This window comes from Palaemon carinicauda, chromosome 45 (assembly GCF_036898095.1).
Source record: "Palaemon carinicauda isolate YSFRI2023 chromosome 45, ASM3689809v2, whole genome shotgun sequence".
NCBI lineage: Eukaryota > Metazoa > Arthropoda > Malacostraca > Decapoda > Palaemonidae > Palaemon > Palaemon carinicauda.
This window is the reverse complement of record NC_090769.1, coordinates 32,398,732-32,413,731: the sequence shown is the minus strand read 5'-3', so window position 1 is coordinate 32,413,731 and position 15,000 is coordinate 32,398,732. Positions and strand designations below refer to the sequence as shown.

The window sequence follows — 15,000 nt, the reverse complement described above, 5'->3', positions numbered from 1 at the left end:
TTTATAATAGGGAAAATATATCACTAACCGGGGATGAATGAAAATATATTTTGAGCATGTAGCTAATTAGCACAGTAATACATACAATACGCAATCAGTGAAGTACATTGTGTTTTCATTAAATCCAACATCACTATAGTTGAAGAGCAATATTTAGCACAAGTCACAGTCAATGACTCATGAGGTTGTTGAGTCAAGCACGGAAACTAGTTACATTGCATTGCAAAAACTCAATTGAGCTTGCTTAAAGCAGACATATTTCCTTAGCAGCAAGTTATCACCCTCTGTGTCATTTCGTCCGTCATCTCCGTCCCCTGAGATTTCTCTTTTCTACATGTTAAGGCCCATTTCAACATTTCAACATTCTTAATGTTTTCTGATTCTTGAATATCATGTAGAAACCATCTATCCATAACCCATTTTCTTAAGAAAATAAGAATCGTTCAAATAAATGGATCCTTCCTTTATACTTATTGAAGATTTTTCTTATTATTCTTTGCCTATAAAGGACTTAATCATTATTCCTTTCTAATAATAAATGCGGTAATAAGCATATTTGCATAGGCAACCAATTGATAATTATTATAGACAGACCTTGAGAGAGAGAGAGAGAGAGAGAGAGAGAGAGAGAGAGAGATTAACCAAGGAGGGGCACCCGATGAAAGGTCACTAGTCGAAATTGTAACAATAAGGTCAGGTCACAAGTGGGGGTTCTTGAACACCTCATAACATTTTGTCTGTGTTAACCGGCGACGATGGATGTAAGTATGGTCTGCCGTGTTATGTGAAGTGACGATACTTTTAAGCCACATCCTCGATGTACTCTTGGCCCTTCAGGAGCGACGGACCGATTATAGTGACAAGTATTAACGTAGGAAGTGATTGTATTTGGTGAACTGCTTCTGAATATGTAGTTGATAATGATTCTTGTGACATACGATTTCAAAGTGGAATGAAACAAAAGTGATTCTTCTAATTAGCGGTTTCTGCGAAGGATATAAAATCAGAACTTGTGCAAGTTGCAACGAAGTTATAGAGAAACACAAAAAGTGATGGATTCTCAAACTCTGACTATAATGAATATATAAAAAGAAAACAAATTCGATGGACATTATCTTTCACAAAATTTTCTTCAATGTAGAAAATACACTAAGAAAGATATGTGACGTTTGGACACTATGAAATATCTTATTTTTCAAATCTGTATTTTTTTCCATAACATTGGCGACTTTTTATGCAACTGGCATAACTGCTATATGTGTCAAATGATGTTAGTATTTCTAAAGTAATCTAAAATACCATTAGATCAGCATCCCAGAACAGTTTGGGTACCAAGATCTGAAAGTGGAAAGATAAGTGGGATCATTTGAAATAGAATACGCAGAAATGGCCGTCTGTGGGGATGGCACTACTGCAAAAGGATTTCAGTCGCACCTATAGAATTTTATCCTTAAGAAATTTTGAAGCCTAAGATTTCCCTCATAATAGCTGGAATAAGGATGCAAAACTAATCTTATATGATAGAACTTGGCCGTTTGAAACACTTTTGTTCAGTATGCTATTTCCCAAAATGCCTCACTTGACCTGTAAAGTCTGACAGTGTTAGAAATATTGATGTACATGGCAACGAGAGGTACTTTGGGTGTTTGTACAAGTCAACTGAGGAATTTTGTAGAATAGTTTACCGAACTAAAGTTTTTCAAAAGTGAAGCTCTATCATATAAGATTAGCCTCGCATCTCTATTACAACTATAAAAATGAGTGACATCGTGTCTTCAACATTTCTTTTGCATGATTTTTTAGGGGTTGTGTGGCACCCCTCTGCAGTGCCACCGCGGCCTATGCTAGACTACCCCACGTATATTTCTATTTCCAAATGTTGGTACCTTGTTCTTGCGCAGTATGTGTTGTACTATACTAGTGGTATTTTTAGATTCACTTCTGAAGCATATCTTCTGAAAGCTATTTAACTTTTATAAGGAAATATTTGCTTTCATGGTTTTAACTCGAATTTCCTTTTATTCTTTATTGATAAGAAACGATATCGACATCAATGACCTTCGATGTCAGGATGCCAAAAAAACTCAATATTAACAAATACTGTAACCAAATTGATCTGAGTTGCCGATCTATATTCATATCATGGTTTTGATGTTCTTGCTATTACGGTAATCTTGTTCAAGTAGTTGAATCGATGCAAACAAAAACAAGAACGCCCTGGTCTATTCTGTATTTGTTGTGGTTGTTCTATATGATTTAACTTGTTTAAACTGTTTCTGCATATACTGCACAGTCATACTTTACTTCTGCGTGTCTGAGGAAATCCTCTCCGAAGGCAAAATTGAAGTCTTGGGTTGTTTCTCGACAAGTAATTCAATAAGCTGAGTTTTTGTAATGTTAACCTAGTTATGCCCAGTACCGGTTTATTCAGTGTCTTTGCAATTGCACTCGTTTCGTGTATACCAGTTTTTCGAACTGTTATATAATATATTTTTATCCAATAATTTACCTCAAGCAATAATGCAACAAATTTATCATTATCATTAATATTATTATATATATACATATATATGTATGTATATAAATATATACTGTGTATATATATATATATATATATATATACTCCAAAGGAATGTGTTGTCACCTATGTTGTTTATCCTCTTCACGGATGTTGTAATGCATAGAACAGTTGGGGATGATAGAGAAGGACTGGACTCGATTGGTAGCAGGAAATTAGCTGAACTAGACTATGCTGATGATGCTATCCTTATTAGCAGAACACCACATGACTAGCAAAGCTTGCTTACTAGAATGCATGAAATATATATGGGGGTTAGGCTCAAAATAAATAGACAGAGGTGATGAGAACGGAATATGCAATGGAAGATGAAATATCATTGGAAGGAGAAAGGATTAATGAGGTGGAATCATATCAGTGTTTAGGAACTATGATCTCTAATACAAGATCTTTAGAATTTGAGAAAAGTGAGGTAAAGTAAAAATTGGAAATCAAATCACCTGAAATTACATATAAAAATCAGGCTATATATCTGTTTAGTGAGACCGTTGTTACTGTATAGACATGATTCGTGGTATGTCAATGAAACCGTATCCAACAGATTTTGAAACCCTCAGTAGAGTATTGGGAGTTAAATGACAGGACAGGATTAGAAATGAAACTATAAGAGAGATTACTAGAGTACCATATGTGGATGAGATCATGGTGATGGGCAGATGGAGATGGTTTGGGCATGCTCTCAGCACTCCGCAAGAGAGATTAGTTCACCAAATCTTCAACTGGGCTCCACAAGGCACTAAAAGAGTTGGACGACCCAGGCTTACATGGGTGAGGACTATGAAGCGTGAAGTATGATATGATGAATGGTGAAGTATTGATTTAAAAGCTAAAGATAAAGACGACTGGCGAAATCTAACCGAGGCCCTTTGCGCCAATAGGCGTAGGAGGAGATTTTATATATATATATATATATATATGTGTGTGTGTGTGTGTGTATATACATATATATATATATATATATACACAGTATATATTTATATATATACAGTATATATATATATATATATATATAAATATATATATATATATATATATACATATATATACAGTATATATATATATATATATATATAAGTTTTTAATAAGGTCTTAAACACAATATAACCATCTTTCCTCTTAGCTTAATCTTATGTGTATTATGCTTCAGAACATTTACTGATTATAGAATGTCTGCTATAGGAATGGAACAAATATATAAACAGCTATGAAGCATTTAAACTGTTGAAACTCTTTAACACTGACATTTGATCTATAAAGGTTAAAATTCTTAGAATATACTATTGGGGAATACCTGTTATGATTTATGCCTATGAAAAGGCTATCAAAAATATGTGGCCATTCATGAAACCTTTAAACCAGCAATAATCGGTGACCTTGACTTTGATTGTTACATTTCCTGAATTCTCAAATGGAAGAGCTCTTAATCACCATCTCTTTAGTTGTCCCACACTGGAGATACTTGTTACCTATTTCATAGGATCTTTCGGAGAAATAATAATGATCACCAGACTTGGGAGGCTTTAGAGAACCGGCGATTAGCTCATTTTCTGAGTTCATGTTTGATTCACTAATTTCCATCATACCTTTGGTTTGGGGCTAGAATATGTCAAAGTGTATGCATATATGTTTATACATATTTCCTAATATATGCATATGTATGTATATATATATATATATATATATATGTATATATATATATATATATATATATATGTATATATATGTATATATATATATATATATACACACACGCATAAATACATTCATTTAAACGCATTCGTGTGGGAACATATTGAGATAAAATTGAGAGACAGAAACTAATGTAAAACCACGCGCATCTGACTTTGATCAGAGATGACACATGTGGAACTATTTTGAATGATTAAATACTCAAGGAGAAGTGCCCAATAAATTCACATTCCTTAGTGTTGCTTTGGATTCCAATCTTTCTTTTTCAAATCTATTGAAATTTTATAATTTTCATAAGGTTGCTTATAACTACAAAGATTATGAAATTAATATCATACGTTAACCATTTCAAGAATGTTTGATTCTAATTTGGATATCAGCAAGCTGAGTTAATCTTAATCTTATAGGACAAATTCTTTGAAGGATTGGTTTCGTTTTTTGCTAATAATGATGGATATATTTTCGATATCTTGCTTTGCCTTCTTTTCTAAGTTTCATATTAGTAAAGAACGGCGTAAATAAATGATGTACGATTAAAACCAGAAAACATTTGTCAACCAATACATCACAAAATTCATTGGTCTAATATTCTAGATGTAAGCTCTTCCATTGACCTCATGATTTTTAACACGAACTTGAGAAAAAGGGCGAAAGTTTGGTCCACAGGATGGTTAATCCACATAAGGAACTACAAGGTTCCCTACTTCATAAAGTTAACTTTTCTACTCGGATGATAATTTTGAAACGGGATTACGGTTAACACATGACTTCGTGAAAAACATTTTCTAGAAAGGAATCATGGCGGGTTATTTCTCTTTTAACATGTCCCTTCTTTTACAGAGGAGCTTTCGAAGTTTAAGACGATTTAAATAGTTTAATGGTCAAAAGAGGAAGAGCGTACATCTTATAATCTAGTCGAGTATACTTTAAGGCATTTAGTTTTTATCATTTTTCATACTCAGTTGGCTAGACCAGGCAGTAACTCTCCTCATTTATCCGGGGTTTAGGCCGGTAACAAGACGGACTGGTTGGTCCTTCCCCCCTGGCTGGGTTATAGAACGATATGAATACAAAATAAGGTAACAGCCAGGTTTTTTTGTGCGAGGGTTTCGAAAATCTAATAAAATATGTCAATCTTCAAGACGATATGTTAAAGAGGGAGATTGAGAAGCACACTAAGAATGCGTTATAGTAATGTTGAGAGAGAGAGAGAGAGAGAGAGAGAGAGAGAGAGATCTTAAACGTTCCAATATACTTGTAGGATAAGTGCACTTCATTTCTTTAAAACCATCAAACATACTGTAAGTGAACTCGTTATATATATATATATATATATATATATACAGAGAGAGAGAGAGAGAGAGAGAGAGAGAGAGAGTATATACTATACATACAGTATATCATTATGTGTGTCTATGTATGACCGTGCAGCCTACTCATATTGCATTGGTTCTCGAATTAAGAAGAGCGCTACTAATCCCAAGGTCATTTAAATATATTTGCCTAATCATTTTATCTTCAAATTAGACGTAAGTGAACTTCGTGTTTCTGAGTCCTTGTGAAGGATATAATTAATCCTTGAGTCTTTCATCGGGGATGCAATCAAGCGATAGAATAAAAGCCAAGGAGGTAATCTTAATATATCCATGAAAGTGTTTTATACTGGTATAAAAACATTCGAATAAAGTTAACGAAACTTGAAAATGATAAAGGGTCTGATATTCAGGACTATAATGAAAAGAGTCAAGTGGGAATATGCTTAAGATGTATTTATTTGTGCTAACTTGAGTCTACAAAGACATTCATCCCGAGTAAGAGAGTTATTTTGAATCTCTTCATTATGCACAATTAGTTTTTATTAAATCCACATTAGAGAGAGAGAGAGAGAGAGAGAGAGAGAGAGAGAGAGAGAGAGAGAGACTGTGAAATTGCAGATGGATTCTAGCTTGTTCATCATAATAATCATTCTACGAATTTGCAAGGGAGAGGTTTCTAGAATAGACTGTCCTTAAGGGTTTATGCCTTGGTGCGACACAGCACCTCATATCAACTTGATCACGAAAATAGTTTTGGGAAAAAATCACAAATTTGAAAGCATTTATATCTTGATGGAATCAATGACACTTTTTTTTTTTCTTTTTTTTTTAGGGGGGGGTAAGGAAATTAATCATCGTAATTAAAGCAAACAAAAGTTAACACCTAATAATGATTTAATATATATATATATATATATATATACATATATATATATATATATATATGTATATATATATATATATATATATATAAAACAAAAGGTAATATGGAGGACAATTCCTGCTCCCCATAAACAACTACAGTGATCTATCATTTGCATTTAATTATTAAAAAAAAAAAACCTATCTTTTATAACAAAGATGGAAGTTCGAATTCTTATATGTCAAATATAATAGCGATAATACACAATACGATAAGGTTTTTACTTTGTTCGCAAGCAGCCAAATTCAAAACGCGCTTGCTCACGCGCAAGCGCACACAGCCATGAACCACACAGATAGCAGTAAGATGATGGCTTAGAATGCTGATTCATTCGCATTGCTTAAATGCCTCCTGGATTTCATTTGCTATTCACACACTCATCGATTTCTCGTTCCCATAACCTTATCACAGTCTACCCATACCTCTAACCTTTCTTGGTTATATAGCATGAAGTTTGTTAAACTTCTTAGTTTATTGATTTCTTTATCTAAATTTCATCTATTAATTTACCTGCCATTTACACATCGGGAGCATAATCATAATTGATATATATATATATATATATATATAATATATATATATAATATATATATATATATATATATATATTAGTTATATATATATATAAATATATATATATATATATATATAAATTTATCTGTATACATATATGTATATATCTATACACACACACACATATATATATATATATATATGTATATATATATATATATATATATACATATATGTATATATATACATATATGTATATATATATATATATATATAATATACAAAGGGTCCAGCTGCATCAATCAATTATCTGCTGAATAATGAAAGAGCCTTTGTGTAAAAGTTCCCATAATTCGTCATCTCTCGCTCCTCCTTAGTTAATCTACTCTCTCTCTCTCTCTCTCTCTCTCTCTCTCTCTCTCCAGCTAGGTCGAACATAGATAGAGATGAAGAGTGAAGAAAACAGACGTGATTCTCTCTCTCCGTCATAACACTTGTTGGCCCAGCCTGTATCATCAAAACGGGGCCTCGATGACGTCATCATCATTCTACGGAATTATATCCATCATTCTTTAGGTCTTTCGTTCTTTCCTCTTTACAAATGAGATCCTCTTTTCACCAAGCTATCGTCCTCCAATCATTTCAGATGAATGGATGATCTCATCAGTGTTAATTATCTTAAATTTAACTGAAAAAATATTTTGGGAAAGAAGAAACACTAATATAGTTTGAGAACGCCAGACATCATTTGAAAGTTCATGATAAAACCGACTTGGACCTCCTCCACTCAAACGAAAGCAATGTGTGGGGTAGCAGAGTCCGTCCGCGGCAATTATGGGAAAGAAAAGATGAACACAATTATTATTATTATCATTATTATTATTATTATTACGAGAGAGAATAGCTTCATAACTGGGGAATTTGGGTGTAACTTTCCTCTAAACTCGGATCTTAGTCATGTAACTGGCGCTTTTTAAGTGAGAGATACATACATACAGAAATACAGTCAGAGAAACATTTGAGATCGCTTCTATAATAGCATAGATAACCTTACTGTAGTATCTACGTTTATCTATCAATATTTCTCATCAACTCTAACGTTTTATTTCATTACATTAGTTGCGCGACCCGTCAAAGCCGACGGCCAAATATTTAGATATACATGCTTGCACACGTACCCGGCTCTCACCAGGGTGTAACTAGTCCCTCTCCCCCCGCCCCTTCCCGAGGTGTGGGAGAGCTGAGCGAGAAAGAAAGATATATATATATATATATATATATATATATTGAGGTATTTAGGGCTAGCTTAAGTAAAATTTGGACATCAAATCACCTGAAATTGCATATAAAAATCAGACTATATATCAGTTTAGTGAGATCTGTGATACCCTATAGACATGAGTCATGATATGACAATGAAACAATCTCTAAAAGATTTAGTAGATCTGAGAACAAAGACCTCAGAAGCATATTGGGAGCTAAATGCCAGGAAAAGATTAGAAATGAAACTATAAGAGAGATTACTCGAGTCCCATATGTGGATGAGATCATGATGAGGGGTAGATGGAGAAGGTTTGGACATGCACTTCGCACTCCCTTAGAAAGATTAGTTCACCAAACTTTCAACTGGGTCCCACAAGTCACTAGAAGAGTTGGAAGACCCAGGGCTACATGACTGGGGATTATGAAGCGTGAAGTAGGAGATGAGGAATGGAGAAGCATTGATTTAAAAGCTCAAGATAAGGGCGACTGGGGAAACCTAACTGAGACCCTTTGCGTCAATAGGGGTAGGAGGAGATATTGATGATAAATATAAACATATATATATATATATATATATATTTATATATATATATATATATATATACTGTATATACTGTATATGTAACAAAGACCAAGTATCTGGTTATATATATATATATATATATACAGTATATATATATATATATATATACTGAGAGAGAGAGAGAGAGAGAGAGAGAGAGAAGCAGCTTTGTTCCACTTGGAATATGTTTTTATCTAGTTTTATCTAGTCTCTCAGAATGGGGTTGCCATCGCCGTGCCCGTTTCATCACTGATTGTAATCTGACTCCGGCACAGCTGACAGGTACACATTATGCACTGCTGGGATCAGCAGAGACTCGATTGGATTTAACGAGATGTGTTTAATATGTTCAGGTTACCTCGGGATGTGTTTAATATGTTCAGGTTATCTCGGGATGTGTTTAATATGTTCAGGTTACCTCGGGATGCGTTTAATATGTTCAGGGCACCTGGGGATTGAACCTGGGACCATCCGCTTGGAAATTTGTACGGTCGTGTATGAAACACTTGCGGTACTAAGTTGTTCTAACCACTGTACTTCAAGCATTGTATATATATATATATATATATACATATATATATACTGTATATACATATATATACATATATATATACATACAAATTTATATATATATATATATATATACAGTATATATATACTGTATATACATATATATACATACATATTTATTCATATATATATATATATATATATATGTATATATATATATATATATATATTATACAGTATATGCGTGTGTGCGTGTGTGTAAACCCTATCTTTAAAATCAGATTGCAAGTTACAAATAATTTTGCCATCTATCGCAACATTGTCCCAATAGTTGGCACGACTGAAAAGTTTTACCTTTCAACCTGTGACGTCATCATCACGCCTCGCACATCCGATTGCACTTTTAAAGATCAACAGGTTCCGGTAACAAATGCAACGAGGTCAAAGTCAACCAGCTGACCGAACACCTCAGAGGTAAAACGATAATGTCAGCCAGAGATTAATATATATATTAAAAAAAAAAGATGATCAACAGATAGTTTATTTTGTATAAATGGTTGTGAATGGAAATTTAAATAATGAGACATTTTTAACTCGAACGACAATTTTGCTATATCTAATGAAAAAGAGAAAATATACAAAACTAAACTTAAGTTACAATTTACTCTTTTGATTGTATATATTAGTTAATTAGCTAACAGAGATTAATATATAGTAAAAAAATAGATGATTAACAGATAGTTTATTTTGTTTACCTGGTTGTGAATGGAAATTTAAATAATGAGACATTCTTCAACTCGAATAACAATTTTGCTGCATCCAATGAAAAAGAGAAAATAGACAAAACTAAACTCAAGTTACATTTTACTCTTTTGATTATATATATATATTAGTTAATTAGCTAAACTAATTCTCAACAACAGGACAGGCACGTATCAACGGACAGTTTGATCTTTAACATAAAGAGACGAAAAGTTAATTTGGAATCGAATCACATAAAATATAAAACTTAAGGAGAGTCAGTGATACAAAAAGTATATTGTCTCCCCAAAAGAAATAATGATCTTTCTAGATGATTAAATAAAAACCATGAATGCATTATATAGGCTACATGTTCCTAAACGTTTGTCACAAACTATGTGTGCGTGTATATATATATATATATATATATATACAATATATATATATATATATATATATATACAGTATATATGTGTGTATATATGTATTCCCTGACCCCTCTGTGTTCTGACAAAATATTTTCTTTTGAATTCAACTTTTTTCTATCATCTTAAGAAGGCAGGAGTATGCAGTCGAGTTTCTACTTAAATGTATTGAATTTCTATAAAGGTAATTGGCACAGAGAGAGAGAGAGAGAGAGAGAGAGAGAGAGAGAGAGAGAGAGAGAGAGAGAGAGAGAGAGAGAGAGAGGAGCTGCTCCTTGATATGCCCACTCATGTAGCAGTACTTTCTCTGTGTAAACAAAAACAAAAATGTTGCTATCTGATTGCAAAGTGAAACTGAAGAATGCATTTTGCTTTTAATTTGACCATCATGTTCATGCGAAGAGTCGACAATGACCCTAAATGGTAAAATTTTCCTTTTATTTTGGCCGGTTTCCAGGCACTTAATGGCCGCCGAACTAAAGAATCCCAAGTATGCTCGGTCTAATCATTATTTAGGTGAAACATCCATCACTGACCCTTTTGGCAATCGAGTGGTTTCTGAGCGGGCCCTTGTTTTAACGGATCAAATATTCCTGCGTCGCTATAACCCTTCACTCAGTCTTGTCAGAACTAAATTTAATTGATAAGGATTCTTTTAGTACTAGGGTACATTTTCAGGCATTATATAATTACGCGGAGAATATCACTAAGCTGAATGATAAGTGTATAGGACTTCTTGTTAAGGCTAGCAATTGCATGCAATCAACTGTCGGATCTCGAATGTTCAAGTGCAGACCATACTATGGAGGCTCCGTTACCAACAGATTTTATTTGTTATCAGGAGGAAAAAAAATAATCTCCAAGGCATTTGATGATTTTGGCAACTGTTGCACTTATGATTATACTAAATGTAATTTAATTTTAATCAAAGTTGGTAAGAATGGCAAAGCGCTGCCTAACGCCTTTTTTAAGATTTCATTTTTTTTCTTTTCTTTTTGTAATGTCCCTACTCACTGAAAATATTTTTTTTCATGGTATGCCAAATGAAAGTTTGGCTTATGCATCGATCTTCCAAGATTGCGAAAAGCCGACCCATGGACGAATACTGGTTAGTACACTTAACATTAGTGTCTGTACCGTACGGAAATATGAAAATATTCCCAATCAAAATACGGTATCTAGTTGCACTTATTCATTCCATAAATGTACCAAAATGAAAAGAATATGCCTTCCCCCGGCTGATAAAAAGTACAAACAAAAAGTGGAGAGAGGTGGTGCCATGTTACTACAGAAGAACCATGGACAGAGGGTCAAGATTAGACGAAAACAGTGTATTGAAAGACGGAAGAGAAAAGCTTCTCTCTCTCTCTCTCTCTCTCTCTCTCTCTCTCTCTCTCTCTCTCTCTCTCTCTCTCTCTCTCTCTCTCTCTCTCTCTCACATGATCTCCAGTTTATTTAATACTTTTCCCAATCGACCTGTCATAGATCAGAACAGACTTCCACAAATGTTTTCATATTCCCATACAGATTAACATGCTGGATCAAACAAGTTTTAGTCTTGGCCAAACTAGCACCCCAGTGGCTGACTATATTTGACCATAGATTTTTTTATAGGATTTTAAACCTTGAGCTTTAGCGGGCCATTCAATCCTTATAATTCAAGGATGACTATCTAACCAGTCTCTTACTAATCTAGAATTATGGATGGAGTAGTTATCCATAATAGGATATATAGGTTCCGGTTCCGAGATCAGCTCCTCCCTAATTGTTGGTATCAGTACTCTGTCAAAGATAGTAAAGGGAAGACATGAAAGCTCCTCCACAAGAAAAAAAAAAAAAAAAAAAAAAAAACATGCTCATTAGCTCTCAGAACAGCGCAATCTATTAGACTAATCTCAGCTCTTTCCTCCTGAGCAGGCACGAGCCATCTCGCTTCCTGGTTGTTGCAGGCCCTCCTAAATGATGACCAACATGATTGGCGTACGCCGCTCATCCATGTGTCGCTCACCATAGCAGAAGAGCAATGAGATTATGTTTATTTGCGAGTGAAGCGAGCCCTGGCGGGGCAAAAACCATCAGAGGAACATGATACAAATTATAAGTAATTGTGTATATAGTACTTTAATAGTGACTCACGTGGTGGGCATGCTGCAGCACATCCATGTACCGCTTGCCAGAACAGAGGAGCAGTGATATAATGTTTATTTGAGAGGGAAGCGAGCCACGGCCGAGCAAAAACCATCTCAAGGACGTGATATGAATTATGAGACTTTAATTTCCTGCTACTTATATGAACCATATATTTTTCCAACTGGTTATCTTATTTTCTACCATTATTATTGCTGCAAATCACACGTTTTTTATTATTTCCCCACCTAAGACCCCGGTTTCCAACTGAGATGAGAGAAATGGTCACTCACTAAGCAAGATCCTCGCACCAGTCAGGAGGTAAGACTTCTCGAGCATGCTCATAGTGTGCAGGGAAAGCTTCAATTAGGCCTTCTCCATCTCTGAACAATGCACCTAACTAAAATTCACTGAAAACCCATACAGACATATCACAACTATTTATGGAATTTAATCCACTGACAGTAGTACACTACTTTAGATACTTTTTTTTTTTGTACAAAATATGCCTTTTCAAATTATATACAGTATGTATTTATCATTATCATTTTTCTCTAGTCAAGATGTAAACAAAAACCAGAACTGCTCAGTGACATCTGTTCCCAATATGCCCTACTAACAAAGTACCATCCAATTTTCTTTCTCATCTTATAGCAAGAACTTTTTTTTTTTTTTTTTTTTTTTTTAGTGGATTGTAAGGATGTGTAAGGCATATCTGGCTGATGGAAAGGCTCCAAATGAATGAACAAGAGAAAAAATTTACATTATAGAAATATAAAGGTGGGAAAAGTTAACTAGAAAGAATTTGGGTTCATAACGTTACATAGTATACATGAAAACATGAATGGTTAAATTTTGATTGAGAAAGTGGTCATATGACAGATTGGCTATACTGGGAGAAACGGCATGGTGTTAGACGCGGACGACATTGTGGGTATTAAGTCTTTGTTATTTTCTAATAAAGTTTTTTTTTTTTTTGCCCCCTACCTTTCTCTACCTTTAGCCTTTAACTCTATCTTTGCTCTCGCTCATTTTTATTCATCATGCTATCCAGCCTCTTCCACTGTTAGTTCATATTGTAATCGTGGCACTCCCTTTAGATCTTTGTCCATTACCCCATTAACTTCCCTAATCTCCATCTTAACCAACCACTCCTAATTTCCTTTCTTCAGTCTTGATACGTACTGAATAACCTAGTGGTTCCATAGCAAGGTCATCAAAACAAATTTCCATAAACTTAATCAGAGAGAGAGAGAGAGAGAGAGAGAGAGAGAGAGAGAGAGAGAGAGAGAGAGAGAGAGAGAGAGAGAGAGAGAATCTAGTGGTGGAGCAGATAACTGTAACAATCTTTCACTTACGGAAACAAGCACCAAAATTGGGATTGCTCTTTTGATAAAATCTGTTAGCCACTTAAAATTTAAGATGGCAGCCATTTTTTTTTAAGATGTATGCCATTGAATATACAAAAATATTTCATTTTGCAATAAAATTACAGACTTGTCTTGTGTGAATGATCTCAGTGTCAAATCATACTTTTACTTTTTTTACTGTATGGAATCCGAATTTGGAACTATGCACCTACTCACTAAATTCCTTGAACTAAAAAAAGGGTGAAAAGTACCCTTACCATAGATATCATCAGTCCGATATACTATTGAATGTAAAGTTGCCTCCAAGAATTCTGATACACATCACCATAGATAGTCTGTAGTATTGTGTAACGGAATTCTTGAAGCCAACTGTACATGCAGGCAAAGGCCTAAATTTGTTTTCCACAAATTGTCTTCTGTTGGAAGAGGAAACATGCTCAACCTCGCATCATCAACTTTTCCTAGGTCTTCGGGTCGTCACTACCAGCGGGTACTAGCTAAGATTGCTGAAAATACCGGAAGCCTCATCACAAACATCCTAGATTTGAGTAGTGGATTTTTTCCCTTTGCCACATAATGGTGAAACAACATCACAACCAGTGAAAGGATGGAAGAGCCTTTGGTCTATTCTGCAAGCGTGCAACACAAGTCCAATACAGGAACCCACCTCAGGTTCTGTCCTTGATCAGCGCTGGCACACCCTCTCAATTCAGGTGCGGCTAACTAATATCTACATTAAACTACATGTAATCTTCAGCAGTTGCTGATGTGGGGCTTGGTAGACAGCATTTGGGATGCTAAACTAATTATTTAGGTAAATTAAATATCTATTCAACTGATACAGAACCCAATGCTGATTTTCAGAGCAGCGTGCCATCCACTGTGTTCTGATTGTTGTGTTGACATCCGCTCTGATGGGGAAAGGAAGCCAGTGATTAAGTCCATGGTTCCGAATTCTAATTTTACATAGTGAAAAATGTATGA

At 34.5% G+C, this 15,000-nt stretch overlaps 1 protein-coding gene across 1 annotated transcript in view; it reads left to right on the top strand.

Moving 5' to 3' along the window:
• Nucleotides 1-693: 693 nt before the first annotated feature.
• LOC137634688 (uncharacterized) overlaps nt 694-15,000 on the top strand; it is a 31,104-nt gene continuing 16,797 nt past the window's right edge. Inside the window, exon 1 of the mRNA XM_068367172.1 lies at nt 694-761. Within this exon, the coding sequence (XP_068223273.1) occupies nt 756-761 (6 nt within the window). The 5' untranslated portion in view covers nt 694-755. The remainder of the gene's footprint in view (nt 762-15,000) is intronic.